Raw genomic sequence first — 21,540 nt, forward strand, 5'->3', positions numbered from 1 at the left:
CTGTTCTATATCCTTCTATACTTTAGCAACCCTGGTGCATGACTATCGATGACCTTTAAAATGAAAGTTAAAAGACAACGAGCACAATCCTATGCATGTCTACTCGGAAGTAAGCCCCACTGCGTTCAATTAGACTTCGGTAAGCGTGTTAGGCTGCAATCCTATATCCACTGACCTGACTGTAAGCCTCATTGAACTCAGTGGGACTAGCTTATGAGTGGACATGTACAGAATTGCGCTGTCAGAGCCACTAAAAGGAGCGGCTGTGGAACTAGTGCCTAAGCGAGTTACTGGAGAAAGTATGGGGAAGGGGTAGGCAGAGCGAGAAGGCGGAACGAGTTTTTCGGTTGCCTTGAGTAACAGCTATCACAGCTTCTGACCCTTGGCTTCCCCCCTCGCCGCTCTACCTCCGCCTGGGCCGGGCTAAACGAAAAGAAGAGGCGGTGCCTCCCTATTAGGTTATTCGGTTCCCCGAGCCCCGTGCTCCGCCCTGCGGGGGCCGCTGACCCGGATGCGCTTTGCTTTCCCCGGCTTGCCTATGAGAGACGACGGCGCCGCCGCCACCGGCGCCGCCAGTAGTAAGCTGCTGCTGCTGCTGCGGCGGCGGCAGGAGGTACCGGCGGGGACCGAAAATGGCCGAGTCCCCGGAGGAGGTGGCGGTGCTGGTGCAGCGGGTAGTGAAGGACATTAACAACGCCTTCAAGCGCAACCCCCACATGTGAGTGAATGAGCGCGCGCCGGGCGCGGAGGGGAATAGAACGCCCCGGGTTCGCCCTCGCCGTCGTTCCCCTTGGGGACGAGCGCAGCAGGATCCGGCCCTCTCCCAAGTAGCGCCGGCGGGGGCCCGGCTGAGTTGCTTGTTGGACAACGGCAAAGTTCGCGAGCCTTCTTACTGTAGGAGGCGGTGCTGCTGACTTCAGCCAGCCTCTCTCTCCCTCTCGTCTTCTCCTGCCGAACTTCTGCCCCTGTGTGTGAGAGTAACTTCGGGAAGGAAGCGAGGGACGGGCGGGAGAGATCTGGGAATAACACCCGTTTGCAAAATGGAAGCGCGACTTTGCATGAAAGTACAGCAAGATCATGTATTATGACGTGACCTGTACCGTACATAACAAGGTACAAATGGCCGTGTGCTGAAGAAGACAAAAGATCAAGTACATTGTACGTTCCTGGGTGTAACTTTCAAAGTGTGTGTGTGGTATTATATAAGCTTTGTTTTGTTTTATTTATTTAAACTTTCCCAGTTTGTGTGATAATGAGTTAATACAATTCAATTACCTGTGGAGTTGGTGGGAAACATTTTTTTTCAAAAGGTTGTTCTTTATGCAATTCTTCAAAATTCTCCAAAGATGCTTACTACAGGGCTCGAGAGTGTCCATTTTTAATTTTTCAGTGACGTGTCAGCTCTGCTTCTGTGGTATCCCTTTCTTAATAGGACTTTACATCCACTCAGCACCTTCACGTGGTCTCTTTGTCACAGTAATCATTAACCAATCGTGTGTGTGCGTGGAGGGGAGAGAATCTGAATAATTAGCATGGATTTATCCTGTTGTCCGAGGAGAATACCTTGTCAAGGACAGTAACAGAGATGTGTATAAGCCCTCAGATCTAAACTTTTAAAGATCACATTTAAAGGCATTTAATGTGGTTAACCTATTTAAAAAGATTTGTGTGTCCACAGTTTCAGGAGTTAGAATTTCTGAGGGCGACATATTGAAGAAGTTCTGGTTAAAACTCAGAATGCTGATAAACTTAATGAAAGCCAGACAACACTTTTTCCACCTTCTTGTGCTTTTGTTTTTTAATTTGAATTCTTTGATGGTTACTAGAAGGCCACCACATACGTAAAGAAAGGTGAGCATCCCTTGCTCCATCTCTGTCTCCATGGTGACCTCCATGACATGTAGAGGGGAGGTGCTTGTCTGAAAGTAGGCAATAAAAATGTATGACCTGGAGCTTTGGCACATTGTTTAACACATAGCTTGAGATAAATGTCTTCCGTCTGCATGTTATGAAGATAGCTGCATAGACAGGTGTTAGACAATTGGAAATGAATTTTTCCATCATATTTGAGAATTATGGTTTGCTTTTTTATGCAGTTCTTAGATAAGTATTGTATTACTTTGAAGCATTGGCTAGTTTTTACAGTGTAGTGCTTACAGGAACCTTTTCACATTGCTTTACAGTGAAAATCTTGAATAATGGGCAGGACAAGCCATTTTGAGATTCTTTTAAAAACGTTGTAGAGCCTATTTGAAGGCAGCCAATTCCTCTTATGTATTCTGCCTTGCTGGATTGGGGTTTGGGGAAATGTGATAAGTAAGGCAGAGGAGACCTTGAATGCGCTCCCAGTTTTGCTTTTGTGTTTATCAAGCATAGGTATCAAGAACAGAAGCAAAATAGATCTCATTGACCCAGTTCACACTCAACAAACAACCCATGGTTGTTTCAGAGCACATGGGAGCATGCTGGCTCCTGACCACTCACCCGGATTGTTCTCTGTAATGTGTGAACCTGGAATTCTGGATTTCTGGGGGAGAAACAACCCAGAGTTTTAACCCATGGTTAGTGCTGGGAGATGGACAGAGGGAGTGTGCAACCCTGCTGAATTTCCTGATTCTTTCCGCAGTGTTTGCTGTTATTGATCATGGTGTCTGTCTGGACTGCCTAGCTGGGATAGACGTTGTAGTGACTTGGTCTTTCCTGATAGGTTGATGTCAGAAAATGGTTCTGGGAGATTGCTTTCCACTCTTTGGCATATGGGGTGCCACAAGCTTCCATCTTTTATGCCATGCTATTCAAACTTCTGCATGAAACTGCTGGGGGAGGTCATTTGGAGTTTGGGCTAGGAGGTAATCAGGCGATACCAGTTCAGTCTTTCATTTCCATCTTCCAGGCCCAGCGATCTGGTAGAAGTTCTAAACTGGTGTCTGGGTCAGTTCTGCAAAAGCTGCAGGTGAATGAACTGAAGCTTAATTTAGGCAAGATGGTGGTACAATTGTTTAGGAATTCGTGGGATCTGAGAGTAGTGTTCAGTCTGTTTTGGATAGAGTTGCATTCCTTCTTAAAAATCAGGTTTCCAGTTTTGGCATGCTGCTAGATTCAGCCCTGTTCTTAGATGGCTGAGTAGCAGGAATAGCTTGGCATGCCTTATGCCAGCTTCAGCCAATGTACCAGCTGTGCTCTTTCCTAGAGAAGTCATACCTGCCCCAGTCATTTCCTGATTGAATTATTGTAACATGCTCTGCATGGGACTGACATTAAAGACTGTTCAGAAACTTCAGCGGATCTGGGAGACTGAGACACATAACTTTGATACTCTGTCATATGCATTGCTTAGCAGTTTGTTTTCCAGCTCCATTAAAGTGGTGGTTTTAATCTTTAAAGTCCTAAATGACTTAAGACCAGAGAACCTTAAGAACTGCTTCTACAAAGGCTGTTCTTCATGTTCTCCCTGATATCTGAAAGCATGGCAGGGTGGGCAGAAGGGACAGGGCTTTTTTATGGTGGTACCAAGACTGTGGAAAAACTTTTCCAAAAGAAGATTGCCCTTTGGTGAACAGCCAAGACTTCTTTTTCATCAGTTTGGAGGCATTTTTTACTGGGTATAGTTTTATGGATTTGATCTTTGCTACTGTTTTTTGGTACTGATTCTGATCTTTTAATTTTAGTTTTATTGTGTTCTTTGTTTTGATCATTCCCTGTTGTAGTAAATATATAGTAAATGTTGTAGTGAAGCACCCAGAGAGCTTTGGATATTGGGTGGTATAGAAATGTAATAAATAAATATAAGAGAAAGAAATAATAAATAAATAATACATTACTTTTTGTTTACTGCCATGCAAACAAAAGTTGCTTTATAAATGCTGAATAAAAATGGAACGTCTCTTGGTTAGGTGCTGACTTTTAAACTGTGACATGTGAGTGCTTGGAGGAGGAAACATTCCATAAATGTTCCCAGTGGATAGGATGTTGGGGCTTACAGCAGTTGCCGGAGGGCTACAGAACTGATTTGTGATTTCTGCTTTTTTTCTCAGAAGCCAAGCTTCCCACACCCACCAGCCCTTCAGTGGTGGCAAAAACAGGCCTCTGCGTGTAGCAGTAGAAGGTGAAATTAGTTTTAGAATAGAATGTATTGTGGGATTCAGATTGAATATAGCCATTCTTTCCACTTCAGGAATAGACACTGATGAGAGCTGGGAAACTTCTGCTGCTATTCAGCGAGTGAAGGCTGGCTTCATACATTGCATGGTTGCAAATAGATGTTCATCACTGGATGTGCACACCACAAGAAGCCACACCAGTCTCAGATTCCAGACACATTTACTTCTGTGATAAACAAAGGCAGCTTCTTTCAAGCAGTGTTTTCAGGTTGTGTGGTGTTGTCTTTCATACTGGATTTTTTAAAACTTGCTTTCAAGTAGATTGCTTTAATCTCTTTAAAGGAAGATAACTTTTTATTTTTGTAGCAGTTATAAATTGAACATTACACTCACATTTTTGACATGTTTGGCTCATATGTGCTTTTCTGACTGAAGTAGGACAAACCACCTTGGCTCACTATGTTCTATTTTTAAGAATCTGCTTAATTTGCCAAATTTGGTGTGCAGTGTTCTTGGCCCTAACCCTTACCATAGACATTTTGAAGTCTGGTCATAAAGTAAGTTTTATAGCACTGGGACTGTTCGTGGCTGCTGGTGAGTTTTTTTCATTAGATGTACGCTCCGCAGTATTTCTAATTTGGGTAAAAAATGAATGCTGCTTCCTGTACTTCCTGAATGCTGCTTCCTGGTCCCCAACCTTTTTGGCACCAGGGACCGGTCTCGTGGAAGAAAATTTTTCCACGGACCGGGGAGGGGGGATAGTTTTGCTGGTGGACTTCTGGCCTCTGGGACGTGGACGCCACTTGCGTCCCTTTTTTTTGCAGTGATCGGCTATGTAAAGATTTACATAGCCTATTACTTGAAGAACAGGGACGCAAATGGCGTCCGCTGTGCAGACGCCATTTGCATCCCAGCGGCCGGAGTTGGCCAGCAGCTCCGCGGACTCACCGCGGAGCAGAGCCAGCCGGGGCCAGCGAGGATTCTGGGGCGGGGGGGGAAGGATGGATCACCTTCCCCCCTGCGGACCCAAGGTAAGGGGGTTTCGCACACCCCTACTGCAGCCCAGTTGCTAACAGGCCACGGACCAGTCCCAGTCCGCGGCCTGGGGGTTGGGGACACCTGCTGTACTTGAAGCACTGGAAAATGCTCACCTTCCTCAGTTCAGTATATGTCCTGTCTCAGTTGTTTGAAGATGCCACATATTGCTTTTGCAGTAGTACATTAATTCTTACATTAAGAGTTCTTTAATTTTTGCATTAAGTAATATGTTAGCCTTCTCCAGCCTGGTGCCTCTGGATGTGTTGGACTGTGACTGTAAAACATCTGGAGATCTACTTTCTGGCCACCCCTGATCTAGGACATTGACAGTTTAATTCTATACATGTCTGTTCAGAAATAAAGTTCTGAACCCTGTTGAATTCAGTGACACTTACTCCTAGATAAGTGTGTATAGGATTATAACCTTAAGCAGGCAAGTAATAGGGCTGATCAAATATATTGTATATTGTGTTTGCTTTGTAGAAGTATTGTATGGATGCCATATCCACACTGTAAACAAGATGTTTTTTGTAGTGACTCTGCAATATACATTGTTTAGTCTCTCTCAGCCCATTTAACTTGCAATCAGCTACTTGCAAATATACTATTTGATTATGATGAGTCTCAGTTCCCTGCCTTTTAAAATAGGTAACAGTGTTTACTTTGTGTCATGTACACTGGAGCAACTCTGGTTTAATGACAATAAATACTAGCTTCTCAGGGTTTTTTTTTGTGGCATGTGGATTAAAAAAAAAGAGGCCTCAAATGGTTCTGTGTGGCGTTTTTCTGAGCCTCCAGTTTTCTGATATCAGTTACTCCAGTAACATTCATGGGCAAAAATCAAACTTTACTTTTGACTGCTGGTGCAAGTGAACTGGCTGCCATGTGGAAGCTGCTTGAAATGGCTCCTTGTGGCAGCTAAACCATTTGTGTGTGTGCAGCTCATTCACAGATTGAGCATTTTCTTCCACAAACCTGAAAAACCTGCAACACAGTATAAATATGTTTTCTTCTTTTGACTGAATTGGGTTGTGCTGCACTGATACGGCTCAGCTTCCAAACAATAAGTTCCTCAACTCTACCAATTTCTTTCCCACCTTACCATCTACTGCTTTCCATTTGTGTCTTGGAAGGGACAGAGAGCCAGTGTGATCCAGTGGCAGGGGTGGACAGTGGGTACCAGTGCACTCCTGGACACCTTTGTTGGCACCTACAGAGGTGCCCTACCCCTCTCACCCCCACCCCCAAATTAACAACTTTCTTACTGGCAGCTGGGATCGCTGTGAAATAAGTTTCTCTTGGTGTTGAAAACTGTGGGTTTAAAGGAGTTGCTTAGTGTGGGACTCAGACCCCACCTCTGCGTTGTACTCAGTCTTTTTGGCAGGTTACTTGTTCTTTGCCGTGCCTCCCACGCCAGCCATTTTGACAGTTTCTCAAATTGCCAAATCTGCCCATGGTCCAAAAAGCTTGCCTACCTCAGGACTAGAGTGCTGGACTTCAGAATGTGGAGACCCAGATTCAAATTCCCATTCACCCTCAAAACCTACTGGGTGACCTTCGACAAATGACTGTCTCTTGGCCTAACCTTTATCACAGGGTTTTTGTGAGAATATAGTGAGTCACACACTATGTATGTCAGTATGTCCTTGGAAGAAGGGTAGGATAAAAATAATAATTAGAATACTTTGTAGTTGAGATTTTTTATTCATCAGCTCAATATCATGTGCTCAGGTTCTGGCATGCTTAAAATTGCCTTGCCCTTCTTTAACAAAAAATAATGAAATAAATTACATGTTTACCTCTCTGCCACACGGAAGTAAATAATGGGCGTAAGGATTTAGTCACGTATTATACAATGGTAAATTTCCATGACAAGCTAATGAAGCAAATAGTGAACTATAACTTGTATCGGCACATGATACTGGCAAAAAAAGGATCCCTTAGGTTACAATGTTAAGCATATTTATCAGGACATATATTTCATTGAAGCATTACTTCAAATTAAACATACATAGGATCTATACAATAGTTTGTCAAAAGATTGCCCCTATGTTCATTTCTAACTCACAAGTTAGAAAGTATATGCATTTTAAGGAGAAATGCTTTATTAGCTATGTCAACTTACAGCTTAATTCTATCCTTTTTTTTCTCCCAGTGCTTCCTCAGTAGTAAGTTCTGTTGAATTCAGTGGGGGCTTTTAAGTATGTATTGTATTGCAGCCTTAACAGTCCTAAGCGCTAAGGGAATATGCCCTATTGAATACTGTGGGACTTCTGAGTCAACTCGCATAGGACTCTGTTAATTGTATAAGAGGAGATGTTCACGTTTGGTTGTCCTGCTACTAGAAATCAAACAAAAACTAGACAGGCAGGATGAAGAGAAGAGATTGACAAGTAATTGTAGGATGACTGGAGATGAAGAAGATGGGCCAAGTGTGAAAAATTGGCGGACTTGACTTATGGTTAATAAGCAGTAAAAGGAGGAAATAGTTGTATAATTATATTTTTATTGTCTTTTTTTTTTTAAGAGATGAAATTGGATTAATTCCCTGTCCTGAAGCCAGATATAATCGGAGTCCAATAGTCCTGGTAGAAAACAAACTTGGGGTGGAAAGCTGGTGTGTCAAGTTTCTATTGCCATATGTCCATAACAAGCTTCTTCACTATAGACAAAGAAAGCAGTGGCTTAACAAAGAAGGTAAGTTACTCCATAAAATTCATGTTGCTTAGTAGTATGTTGTTCCTAATTTTCTGTGAAATGGTGTTAGGAGTCTTCAAAATTACTTATTTTACATTGGAAATGCCTGGAAAAAGTAGAAACTATTAAAATAGCATCTTGCTCTTGATGTTATCCACCATTTTAAATAAGGTGGTGCTTCCAACTCATTCATATTCTGACTTTATCACTTTTAAGTGCTGTAGAGCTTAGGTGTTCTTTGCTGAACATCTTCAAAAGGAATGTTGTCCTTTCCTTCTTGAGAAACAGAACAGTTAAAGCAGTACTTTTTATTGGGCCATTTGTTGAAAAGTTGGGAGAAGAATATGTAGGCTACACTTCTGAGCACACTTAACTGAATCTAACGTCTTTTGAAATTGATGGGATTTATTTCCAAGCAGTCTTATTTTTTTATTATGTTTCTATACTGCCCTATAGCCAGAGTTCTCTGGCAGGTTCACAACAATTAAAAACATAAAATACAACCCGATAAAATATAATATAAAAGTTTAAAATTACATTATAAAAGAAAAATAACAACCAAAATGAAACCCAGCAGCAGTACAAAGATTTAAAATACAGTAACAGATTTAAAGCAACAGAAACTGAAAGACTAGAATGGCTGGGAATATAAGGTTTACGTCTGGTTCCCAAAAGGCCACAACATATGTGCCAGGTGAGCCTCTCTGGGGAGCTCATTCCACAGCCAGTCTGCCACACTGGAAAAGGCCCTCTTAGTAGCCACCCACCTCACTTCATTTGGAGAAGAATAGCTGAAGGTGATCTTAGGGTCAGGGTAGGTATATATGGAAGGAGACGATCCTTCAGGTAACCTGGCCCAGGCCATTTAGGGCTTTGAATGTCAACACCAGCACTTTGAATCAGGTCCAGAAATGGACCGGCAGCCAGGGCAGATGGAAAACTACTGGCATAATATGATCACATTTGCCAGTTCCTGTTAACAATCTCGCTGTCCTGTTTTGGACCATCTGAAGTTTCCAGACATTTTTCAAAGGTAGCTCCACGAATAATGCATGGCAGTAATGCAGATGAGAGGTTACCAGAGCAAGGATAACTGTAGCTAGGCTATCTCTGTTCAAATAAGGACGTAATTGGTATATCAGCCTAAGCTGATAAAAGATGCTCCGTGCCACCGAGTTGGTCACTAGAGTCCACCTGTGTCTCTAGTGACAATGCTGGATCCAAGAGCATCCTGAATCTATGAACCTGATCCATTAGGGGAAGCACAATCCCCTCTAGAACAGGTTGAACGTCATTTAGCTGGGCAAATGAACCACCCACTAACAGTACCCCTGTCTTGTCTGGAATGAGTCTCAGTTTATTGGCCCTCATGCAGTCGGTTACCATGTTCAGGTGCTGATTCAGAACAGCCACTGCCTCACCTGGATTTGATGAAAAAGAGAGAGAGAGCTGGTTGTCATCCACATATTGATGACACCACAGCCCACACCTCTGGATAACCTTTCCCAGTTTCATGTAGATGTTGAACAGCATGGGGGATAGCTCTGTGGAACCCTGTAGCATAGCTGCCAAGGTGCAGAACAATAATCCCCCAGCACCACCTTCTTGAATCAGCCATCCAAGTAGGAGCAGAACCACTGCAATGCAGTGTCTCCAGCTCCTAACCCAGACATCCTATCCAGAAGGATACCATGGTCGATGGTATCGTAAGTCGCTGAGAGGTAGGGATGTCCGGAATCCGCCACGGACTAAAATGAGGCCGAATTCCATTGAATTCGGCCCCCTGGAATCTGTGGCAGAATGGATGTACTCACTTCTGCCTCCTGGACCCATGCAGACTGAATCCTCCCTCCCGGAGGCTCCATTCGGGAAATGATCCGGATGCAAATGGCATCCGCGATGCCATTTGCGTCCCTGTATTTTCTCATGATAGGCTACGCGTTTGAATTTGCATAGATAGTTGCGTAGCCTATCCCGTGAAAAAGCAGGGACATACATGGCATTGCGGACGCCATTTGCGTCTGGATCACTTCCTGTTTCCGCCCAGCAGCGGTACAGACGGCAATGGCAGCCATATCGCTGGTGGAACGGAGCCGGCTGATCGGTGAGGATTCTGGGGGGGAGGAATGGATCACCTCCCCCCCCCGACGGATCCCCCCGCAGATGCAAGGTAAGGGATTCATTCATCCCTACTGAGAGGTCCAAGAGAATCAACAGGGTCACTTTACCCCTGTCCCTATCTCAGCAAAGGTCATCCCACATGGCAACTAAGACAGTTTCAGTTCCAAAACTAGGCCTGAAGCCTTATTGAAATGGATCTAGATAATCAGTTTCATTGAAGTTGTTAACATTATCTGGGTCCAGGTTAGGCTTTTTTAGGAGTGGCCTAATTAACATCTCCTTTAAAGAGGCCAGCACCACTCTCAAGGAGGAATTTTCAGCCTGCTGGACCCAGCCAGATGTCTGCTCCCTATTTATTTATTTTCTTTATTTACAATATTTATATACTGCTCCACATCAATAGATTTCAGAGCAGTGAACAACAAAGATAAAATAATAATACACCTATTAAAACAATTAAAACATTTTAAAAGAAACTGATTCAGATGTAATAAGCCATGAAGGGCAAGGGTCAACCACACAGGTGGTCGACCAGACTTGGCCAAGCACATCCTCAGGCCTCAACAATCGAAACTCATCCAATAAAACTGAACTGGACTGTGCTCTGGACACCTGTACTAATGGAACTGCATTAACTGTGGTGTCTGTTGTGACAAGGTTTGAGTAACTTTATCTTCAAAGTGTCATAAAGTTGTCACAGTGTGCTACCAAGGGTTCCACCATCCCTCTCCCTTACTGTAAGTTATACTCATAATGCAGAGTAGAAAAGTAGCTAATTGTCAACTGTATACAAAACAATGTAACTTACTAATGTAATACTTTGGTTTAATGGATTATTGACCAAGTTTTTAAAAGTGTGCCTGGCCTCTTTGGAATATAAATATTTTCTCTGCAGGACCTGACTCCTAAGAACTGGAAATATTTTGCAACTCCTTGGATATTATAGGCAATATGCCAATCCACCTTCCTTAAAATAAATGTGTGCCATTGTCAGTGATAGATTTAGCTTGTTCAATCTCACTCAATAGCCTGGAGAGAGATGGGCCATTGAAACAGTCTGTAACTCCCTTTTGATATTGCTAAATGTTTTGACAGTTAAGCCGTTGTATATGTAAACTGGCTTTACAGGCATCTGCAGAGGAACTCACCATATTCCCTGATTAGTACTGTAGTGTTAACTTGGAAGTACCAGAAAAAGCAGACATAATGTGCAGACCACAAGCAGGCATAATGTGCAGACCACAAGCAGGCATAATGTGCAGACCTGATCAATACACATGAAGTTTTATGTGCATTGAATGTGCATCTTATCTCTGTTGAAACAGCCCTATTCAGCTGTATTCTAAATGTACACTCTTTCTATATAGTTTTTAAAAAGCTGTCTTTTCATTCTCCGTGGTAGGGTTCTAGCACATATGTCTCCTCTTCCATCAACAGACATTTATTCACTGAAAATCAGCACCTTATATTTGGGTGTTTTTTTTTAATCACTGGAAGTTTTGTAATCTGCTTTAAACTCTAGGCTAAGTGTAAAGCCAGGGTGTTGCTAGAGGCCAAGAAGGGAAGAATAAGCAATTAGGGCAATGAAGGGACCATCATTAATGTGATTATAGGAGGAGGGTGCAATGGCGAGGACAGAGACATCAGGGGAGGGGAAAGCAAGGTAACATGTAAATTTCACTGTGATATTACTGGTGGCTGGTCTGCAGGCCCCTTGAGTCTGAAAGTACTCAGCCCACAATACCTGACAGAGCACCTCTCCCAGTATGAATGTACCCATACATTATGATAAACATCTGACCTCCTCCTCTGAGGGCTTCCTCTGAGGGAAGTTCGAAAGATGGAAACAATGGAGAGGGCCTTCTTTGTGGTGTCTCCCTGATTATGGAGTGATCTACCCAGTGAGGTCCACCTGGCACCAACATTGTCATATTTTTGGTGGCAGATTAAGGCTTTCTTCTACATCTAGGCATTTGACAATATATGTTGAGGCTTTTTAGTGTAAGTTTTTTTAAAATCAAGTCCTGATAGTTTTATTGTTAATTGTTTTGAACTAGTTCAAATTTGTTGTTTTTTTTTTTAAATTGCATGTTAAAGGTTTTATATTATGTTTTGTTTTGTTTTGTTTTGTTTTGAACCACCCAGAAAACTTTGGCTATTGTGCGATAGAGAAATTGAATGAATGAATGAATGAATGAATGGAATGAATGAATGAAAGAAAGAAAGAAAGAAAGAAAGGTGCTGTTAATTAATGCCAGGTTGGTTAAGGGTAAGGTATTGCAATCAGCAACCTCACTAAGAAACAATGCACAGGCTGTTCTTCATAATGGAAACCTGACTAGATGAGGAGGGATCTCAGATCTGCCCACCCGGCTGCTGTGTACAACCGCAATCCTGACTTACTTGAGGGACAGGGAGGAAGGTAGGCTTGATCTAGAAAGATTCAATTCCACTGGTTGGTTAACCTGTCTTGCTGTACCAGATTTGGGAACTTGAGATAGGCTTGGGATTCTGTTGGTGTACTGAGTGTTGGTGTACTGACTGCACAACAGCCTCCCTTTCTGAGCTTGCAGAGGTGATCTCAGGGTTGGTGTTGAGAATCCCAAGGTTGTTGCTTCTGGGAGATTTTAACATGCACACTGAGGCCACCTTATTTGGACCAGCTTGGGACTTTGTGGATGACATGACAACTGTGATCCTACCTCAGGTGATATTGGACCCAACATCTATGGTAGGTCACACCTTGGATCTGGTGTTCCGCTTGAGGCACGAGGAGAATGATGTCTGTCTAGGGAACCAGCAATAGTTCTGTTGTCATGGACAAATCATTACTTAGTCAGTTTTTGACCTTAGGGCTGCCTGTAGCATTGAAGATTTTAATTCAGGGGTCTGCCCTTGGAGAATGATAGGTCCAGAAAGTTTTCTGAAGTCCTTGGGGGATTATCTTGCTGCCATAATTAGTGGTTCTGTCAAGGCTCAGGTAGTGAAAGATCTTCACATAAATCCAGTGGTTCTGCTATTGTAGCCCTCCAAGGTCCACTGTGACCATTTTCCAATGCATATTGTGGGCCAAATTGCTCATATTTGTACTGAGTTAGATGTCATAATCAATACAGGGTCAATATTGGAGGCAGCTAGTACACCAGTTTCCCAAGTTGTGATGGATACCTTTCAACTTGTCCAACCAGAGGATATAAACAAGGTACTTGGAGGTTTGAGACCTACTACCTGTTCTCTGGATCCTTCCTTGTCATGGCTACTAAAACCCATCCAGAGTGGGTTTGAAGACTTGGATCTTGGAGATGGCAAATGCCTCCTTAAGAGTGTGTGTCCTTGCTGTCCTTAAAGAAATAGTGTGAACCAACTAAAGAAACCAACTTTGGACCCTCAGAACTTAGATAACATCTGTCCATTCTGGATAACCCTGTCAGCTTCACATGGTTTTGGAAGATTATTTAGATCCATTCTAATCTGGGTTCTGTCCTGGGTTTAGGACAAAAGACAGCATTGGTTGTTCTGGTGGATGTTTTAAGCTGGGGACTGGATGGTGGGAGTGCAACTCTCTTGGTCCTACTTGTCTTCTCAGTGGCTTTTGATGCCATCAGCCATGGTATTCTTCTGTCCTGACCATCTGGCCTGGACTTAGGAGGCACAGTTACTGGCATTGTCTTGTGTTGTGTTGTGGTTTTATTGCTGTTTTAGATGTTTTGCGTATCTTGTAATTTTATTTTGTTGTAACCCATCCTAGGAATGTTGACTGGCATTGAAGGGCCAGGTATAAATTTTAGAAAATAACATAGCAATATCTCAGTAGCAAACTGCTGCTCTTGAAACATGACCATGACAGTATGAAGGGTAATGTGTACGATTTTCAAGGTTCATTTGACTTTTAGATGAAAATATTTACAAAATAATCAGAACTATACCTCTTCTTTGCTTTCACAAGGCTTTTTTGTTTACAGCTACCTTAGAATAACCTTGATATTTTCATTTTTTCTTTTAAAAAGAATTTCTAATTTTTATGTCATTATGAAAGTAGAATAGCATAGAGTACTGAAGGTTTTTAATGAAATAATTTTAAAGACCTCTTCAAGGTTTTTCTGTAAAAACAAATCCATTGTAGAAGTTACATATACTTAAAGAGTTGTGGAGTTTATGTAGATTCTCACCTGTCCATAAAAACTAAACTGTGTGTTTATGTAGCTTTTAGGAAATTAATATTTGTTTTTGCTAGGCATGCTGGCATAACATTGCAGGCAATAAAGAAAATGTTTTAGAGTTGCAAAGGGCATTCACTTCTAAAGTATGAAATACAAAGGAAATGGGAACCAAACTATATGTCACTTTAATCCTGTAGTTCTGCCCTTGAGTACAGGGTTGTTTTTCACAAAGTGTCATTAAGGGTCCCTAATCTGGATCGGGACCCTAATATGAAGATGGGTCAGGGGACTTCATCCCTTTGCCTACTGTGTTGGTTCCAATCAGCCCCCATGCCTGCAATTTGCATTGCCTAAAAAGGTCCATTTGTTTCAGTGGGACCCTTTGGGCAATGCAAATTTTATTGGAAATGTAGCAGGAGCAAAGGGTTAAAGCCTTAAAGGCAGAACTACATGATTAAAGTCACATTTAGCCCTCAGTTTATTAAAAAAAAATAAGCCAGTGGGATCATCTGAGAAGATCTCGGGCTCCTGGAAGAGAAGTCTATCAATGGCTACTAGGCTTGAGGGCTATGTGCTACCTCCAGTACCAGAGGCAGTATGCCTATGTACACCGGTTGCTGGGGAACATGGGTGGCAGGGTGCTGTTGTGCTTGTGTCCTGCTTGTGGTTTCCTGGTCAACAGCTGGTTGGTCACTGTGTGAACAGAATGCTGGACTAGATGGACCCTTGGTCTGATCCAGCATGGCTTTTATGTTCTTATGATTGGTCCATCATTGCCTCAGGTGCAGACATATCACTGGAAACTTTGGGCTGGATCTAAAGAAATAATAGTAATGCCTTTGTAAGATGTCTGTGTTTTTAAACATAGAAACAAGAATTCGACACTATGTAAAAAAGAATTCCCTTGTTTATGGACTGGCTTTAGTTACTTAGGCTGCAATTCTGAACACATTTACCTTGAAGCAAAGATTACAGAGATGTATTTTCAGATGTCAACCTGTGGATTTTTTTTTTTTTTTAGTACCACAGATTTCCTTTTAGGGTCTTTCTGAAAAGAAGACCTATTCCAGGTAGCTGTATACACAATTTTACAAACAAATGTTAATAAATCAACTTATTGGAGGATGCCATAGCATAGTAGTGGAGCTCCTGCTTTTCATACAGAACATCCTAGGTTTCGTACCTGCCATTTCCAGTCCAAGAGATCTGTTTCTTGAAGAAGGACTGGGAAAAATCTCGCTGTCAGTCAGAGTAGACTAGCATGGTGCTGGCTGGGGATACTGGGACTTTTAGTCCAACACATCTAAAGACCACCAGGTTTGGGAAGGCTGGATTAGACCAATGAACAACTATCTGACTCTGTTTTAAAAAGCTTCATAGTTTCACCAAAGCCAGTCGGTATCCTTACCATTCATGTATCATTTACCTTCTCCGTTCTTGGACTATCCACTTCTGCAGCATCCCCAAACATCTAACTTTATTGTATGGTTTGATGCAGCGTTCCCTTGAGCAAAACAGCGCTCATCGGACATACCCACTGGAAGAAGTAAGGGAAGGAGGTGATTTTTGCTGACTCTTCCTTCCCCCTGCAGCTTTCTGTTGGCTTGAAAAGCTGCTATGGAGGGCTGAAGACCCTTTGGATCACTGTGAGAGATGGTGCAGGAGGCTGAAGGGGGAACTGGTGACAATTGCCTCCTCTCTTTCCTCAACGGATGCCTTCACTGAATTCTGTTTCCTTCTGTGAATAAGGAACCTTGTGTGCAGCAAGGATCATCATTAACATTCTTAATCTGGGTGAAATTCTCCTGCTTTCTAATGGTCCTAGAAAAAGATGAGTGGATAATTCCTGTTACTCTTCTAAGTTTTGACTTTTATTCTGGCGAGAGTTCAGTACATGAACATCCTATAAGGACATTTTTATAATTTGTTGCTGTACTCCGGTCACATTGATTGACCTGGTTTTAAGTCAAATAAACCATTGCTACATAGAAGAAGTAATAGATGGTTCTGGCATAGACTTCTGCACTCTGGCATGGTATCTTGTAATTTTATACTCCTCTGCCAGGATCCCACAACAAGCAAGAACATTCTAATCCACCACAGATAATAGATGGGTGTTGAATTTGCTTTTCATCTAGGGCATGGAGAATCACCCAGAGAGGGTATCAGAAAAATAAGGCTGAGATTAATCCTCTTCCTATTATTAATCTTGCTTAGTAAAATTGTTGTTCACTGCTGAAGCTTTGAACAGAAAAAGTGCTTATTAACTATTCTAAATGTACAGTGTTTGATTCACATTTTCTATTCCCAATTTTATACTTCGAATGAATGATGACTGGGGTTTATATAATACCAAACCTTTGAATTATACATAGAGATGTATTATCGTTTATCTTGTAATTTTTTTTTACTCCAAGGGGATTGGTGATACATATTCTCAGACCTCTTGAAAAAGTTGTTGACTGTTGCATCTTCCTGGGTATTTTTCAGTTTATACCAGGGTGCAGAGCCTCAGACCTGGGCCCAAATCCAGCCCTCCTGGGCTCACAATCCAACCCTCCAGGGTTCCCCAGAAGGCCACACCTCCGTTCCCTTTCCTCTGATCACTTTTGGTGGTTTCTCGTCTTTTGTGCAGTTCTGCCCCCATTCTGAAAGGTTGAACTGCCTCCTCTCCTAAGACTTAGTTACTGCAGAAAGAGTTAATATGCTGCTATTTTTGGCCCCACCCCTTTTGCCTTTGACTCCACCCACCAGTGGAATGCAGACCCATGAGCTTCTCTGAAATGGAATTTGATCATTGGGCTGACAGAGGTTCAACACTGCTGGTTTAGACAAAATTCTGTGAAACATCTTCTTTTTAATGCAAAGATCTCTATCTGTGTATTAAAGCATTCTTAAAACTTGGAGTGTACTTGGTTGCTTTCTGCCTTAGTTTTTTTCCAAAAGTTTCTTAGGGCGCAGTCCTATAGGGATGGCTGTAAGCCTCCAAACACAGAGGTTTACAGCTGTGCAGAGTAGGAGGAGTGGTGGAGGTGATCTTTGCCTCTGTGCTCCTCCCTCTCTGCATTTTGGCTAGACGGGCGTTTTCACTGGTCCAGCTGAGCTATCGGGGAGTGGAGCGGGGGAGGCTGGAGGATTCCTAGTAAGCTGGCCTCCCCAGTCCTGTTCCCTCCCTGCCCATGGGAACGCCCCCTTTGCCTTCGAGGTCACCTTTGTAACTTTGGAGAGGCAGCTAGTGCAGTTCTCTGAACCAGCTGCGAGGGGGAGGAGGCGAGGAGCTCGGATGTCTAGGTCCAAGGTCGGAGCACTGTCTCTAGCTTCAGATCCAGCAACGCGAATTATCTTGTGTGTCCCCCTGCCCCCGATGCTGTCTAGGGTAGCCTTTACAACAGATGGTTAATGTATTTGTCAGTTTTTTGGTATCCCTTGAAGATGGCCGGTCAAAATGTATTGGATGCATTCTGGTTTTTACTTGCCCAGAATATAATATTTTTCTACAGATAAGTTGGCTTGAGATTTGTCTGCTGTCTTTTGGATTCTGTTTCTGGTGCTGCCACCCACCCCACCCCCACCCCCTTTGCTAGCCTTACACCAGACATGAAGTATGTTACAGGATGGCTGTGGTTCTGATCACGGGAAGAGGAAGGAATGTTTGAAAGTGCCCTTTTTTCTTATGGGGGACCCATTTCTTGAAGATCTCTAGAAATAGCATTGCCTGTTTTTTACCGTCTTTAAACTCCCTGTTGCATTTTCAGAATGTAAAAACTCTCAGCTTATGCCCATTTTTGCAGTTTTGTCTGCTGGTAAGGACTAATGCTCCACAACTGCTCAGGCTGCTTCGATGCCTCAAGCACAAGTCATAGAGAAGAACTGCTTTAAGGTCTGGGAACACCCTGTTTGTCCCAAATGGCTTGGAATTCCTCTTGCTAATCTGGGCATGAAGCTCTTTTTGAGAAAGTGTGCAACATAGTAATCTCATTGGTAAACCATGCATGCAAAATGGATAGATACCCCTAGACAAAACTATTATAAAATAAAGATGGCTATACTGAAGCAGGTAAAGATTTCAAAAGATTACTTAGATGGATCCCTTTCTTCACTGCTTGGCTAAGTTGCAATTACCAAACAGGACCTCACAAACATACTTGTTCCAAACGTCCTTTGTTCAGGTCATTTCTCAACGTGCAAGGTGGCACCGACCCCATGGCTCCTAGGCCACTCTCAAGCTGGAACAGCCCCAGCCAAATCACATCTCTTATGCAGGGGCGTCAAGTAGAAAGAGAGCAAGAAGAGAGTGCAACCTGCCCTGCCTCTTTCTATGCAAAACAAAAACCAGCAAACCATTGCAACGTTAAGACAGTATCGCAGCAAAACAGGATCTCAGAAGCAGAACAATTCAAAGCCACATCTTTTGACAAAAAGGAGGAGGGAGCTAAATTCCAAGGGAAAGCATTTCAAAGTCCTTGGGCTAATATAAAAAAAAATCCTTCTTGTGGAGGCGAACCTAACCTCCACACAAGATGGCACTTCCCAGAGGGCCTCATTGGTCCTGTTCAGATGTAACATTCCTAGTTTAATAAACGATAGTTATGGCTACACTTGCACAATCACACAGCTGGGATTTTCAGGGCAGATAACGTGGAAGACCCTCCCTTTTCCAGCACCAGTTCCAGCCCGCTTCCCTACGTGAAGGAGTGTGCAGGTTGCGCTTTTCTCAAGCAAATTGGTGAGGGTAGACAGAGTTTGGAACTGCTCTTATTGCTTTTTTAAAAAAATCCTGTTTTTGTGGGTTGCAATTTGGGGCTCCCCTGTTAAGAACATGCACAAGAATGCAAAAATATTTGCTTTGCTTCTAGGGAAAACATCCTTGATTTTCATAATATATTATGAAGCTTTGGAATTCAGATTTAACAGCAGGAAATTAGACTTTGCAGCAGGACTTGACAATAAAGTTGTTGATTTTTAACAGCTTATTGTTTTGAATTGTCAGATTTACTCTGGAGAAGATTAGTGATAGCCCTGTGACTACCTGAAAGCAGGCAGCAATCAAATCAGAAATTTCCAAAAGTACATTGCATTTTAAGCAATCCAGCATACTGCAGTTTTCATCTTTATTGTCACCAGGCTTAATGAATCATTAGAATGCAGGAGGAAAGGAATGGGTAGGATGTTTTTTCCCTTATTTGTCACTCAGTCACAGACTTTGCCCCTTCATGGATCACTGCTTTGTTGTGGCGAAGGGGCTTGTGTAACTCAGTGAAGCCATAAGCTATGCCGTGCAGGGCCACCCAAGACAGACAGGTGATGGCGGAGAGTTCTGACAAAATGTGGTCCACTGGAGAAGGAAATGGCAACCCACTCCAGTATTCTTGCCAAGAAAGCCCCATGGAACGTATTACAAGGCTAAAAGGTATGACGCCGGAAAATGAGCCCCTCAGGTCAGAAGGTGTCCAATATACTACTGGGGAAGAGCAGAGGGTATTTCCAAGTAGCGCCAGAAAGAGTGAAGCGGCTGGGCCAAAGCCGAAAGGACACTCAGCTGTGGATGTGTCTGGTGGTGAAAAGAAAATCCGATGCTGTAAAGAACAATATTGTTTAGGAACCTGGAATGTAAGATCAGTGAACCAAGGTAAGCTGGAGGTGGTCAAACATGAGATGGCAAGATTGAACATCAACATCTTGGGAATCAGAGAACTAAAATGGACAAACATGGGCGAATTTAATTCAGGTGACCATCATATCTACTACTGTGGGCAAGAATCCCTTAGAAGAAATGGCGTAGCACTCATAGTCAACAAAAGGGTGGGAAAAGCAGTACTGGGGTGCAATCTCAAAAACGATAGAATGATCTCAGTACAAATCCAAGGCAAACCATTCAACATCACAGTAATTCAAGTCTATGCTCCAACCACTGATACCGAAGAAGCTGAGGTTGATCGGTTCTGTGAAGACCTACAACTCCTTCTAGAACTAACACCAAAAAAAGATGTCCTCTTCATCATAGGGGATTGGAATGCTAAAGTAGGAAGTCAAGAAATCACCGGGATAACAGGCAAGCATGGCCTTGGTGAACAAAATGAAGCAGGACAAAGGCTAATAGAGTTTTGCCAAGAGAACACGCTGATCATAGCAAACACTCTTTTCCAACAGCACAAGAGGCGACTACACATGGACATCCCCAGATGGTCAATATCGAAATCAGATTGATTATGTCCTTTGCAGCCAAAGATGGAGAAGCTCTATACAGTCAGTAAAAACAAGACCTGGAGCTGACTGTGGCTCAGATCATGGGCTTCTTCTTGCAAAATTTCAGCTTAAATTGAAGAACATAGGGAAAACCACTAAACCATTCAGGTATGACCTCAATCATATCCCTTATGAATATACAGTGGAGGTGAGGAATAGATTTCAGGGATTAGACCTGATAGACAGAGTGCCTGAGGAACTATGGACGGAGGTCCGTAACATTGTTCAGGAGGCAGCAACTCAATTCATCCCAAAGAAAAAGAAATGCAAGAAAGCCAAGTGGCTGTCTGAGGAGGCTTTACAAGTAGCTGAGGAAAGAAGGGAAGCGAAAAGCAAAGGAGAAAGGGGAAGATCTATCCACCTGAATGCAGAGTTCCAGAGAATAGCAAGGAGACAAGAAGGCCTTCTTAAATGAACAATGCAAAGAAATCGAGGAAACAATAGAATGGGAAAGACTAGTGATCTTTTCAAGAAAATCGGAGATCTCAAGGGAACGTTTTGTGCAAAGACGGGTATGATAAAGGACAAAGAAGGCAGGGACCTAACAGAAGTAGATGAGATTAAGAAGAGGTGGAAAGAATACACAGAAGAACTATACAGGAAACATCTGAATGTCCCTGATAGCCACGATAGCGCGCTCACTGAACTTGAGCCGGACATCCTCGAGAGCGAAGTCAAGTGGGCCTTACGAAGCATTACTAACAACAAAGCAAGCGGAGATGACAGTCTTCCAGCTGAGCTATTTAAAATCCTGAAAGATGATGCTGTTAAAGTGCTGCACTCAATATGCCAACAAATTTGGAACACTCAACAGTGGCCACAAGACTGGAAAAGGTCAGTTTACATTCCAATTCCAAAGAAGGGCAATGCCAAAGAGTGTTCAAACTACTTGCGCTCATTTCACATGCCAGCAAGGTTGTGCTCAAAATCCTACAAGCTAGGCTTCAGCAGTATGTGAACCGAGAACTACCGGAAGTACAAGCTGGGTTTCAAAGAGGCAGAGGAACTAGAGATCAATTGCCAACATTCGCTGGATCATGGAGAAAGCAAGAGAATTCCAGAAAAACATCTATTTCTGCTTCACTGACTACGCTAAAGCCTTTGATTGTGTGGATCACAACAAACTGTGGCAAATTCTTAAAGAGATGGGAGTACCGGACCACCTTACCTGTCTCCTG

At 42.8% G+C, this 21,540-nt stretch overlaps 1 protein-coding gene across 2 annotated transcripts in view; it reads left to right on the forward strand.

Annotated features, from left to right (window-relative positions):
• The first annotated feature begins 437 nt into the window (after positions 1 to 437).
• The window catches only part of PTAR1 (protein prenyltransferase alpha subunit repeat containing 1), a 59,778-nt gene continuing 38,675 nt past the window's right edge, over positions 438 to 21,540 (forward strand). Inside the window, exons 1-2 of one of the 2 annotated variants that reach the window (XM_084834377.1) lie at positions 438 to 718; positions 7,666 to 7,835. In XM_084834377.1, the coding sequence (XP_084690503.1) occupies positions 633 to 718; positions 7,666 to 7,835 (256 nt within the window). In that variant the 5' untranslated portion in view covers positions 438 to 632. Of the gene's footprint in view, positions 4,369 to 7,665; positions 7,836 to 21,540 lie in introns of both variants that reach the window. The other variant, XM_084834376.1, reaches the window with a different exon arrangement.

The sequence above is a fragment of the Heloderma suspectum genome, chromosome 2, assembly GCF_057233095.1.
Source record: "Heloderma suspectum isolate Gila_16-S chromosome 2, 16-S_ref, whole genome shotgun sequence".
Classification (NCBI taxonomy): Eukaryota; Metazoa; Chordata; class Lepidosauria; order Squamata; family Helodermatidae; genus Heloderma; species Heloderma suspectum.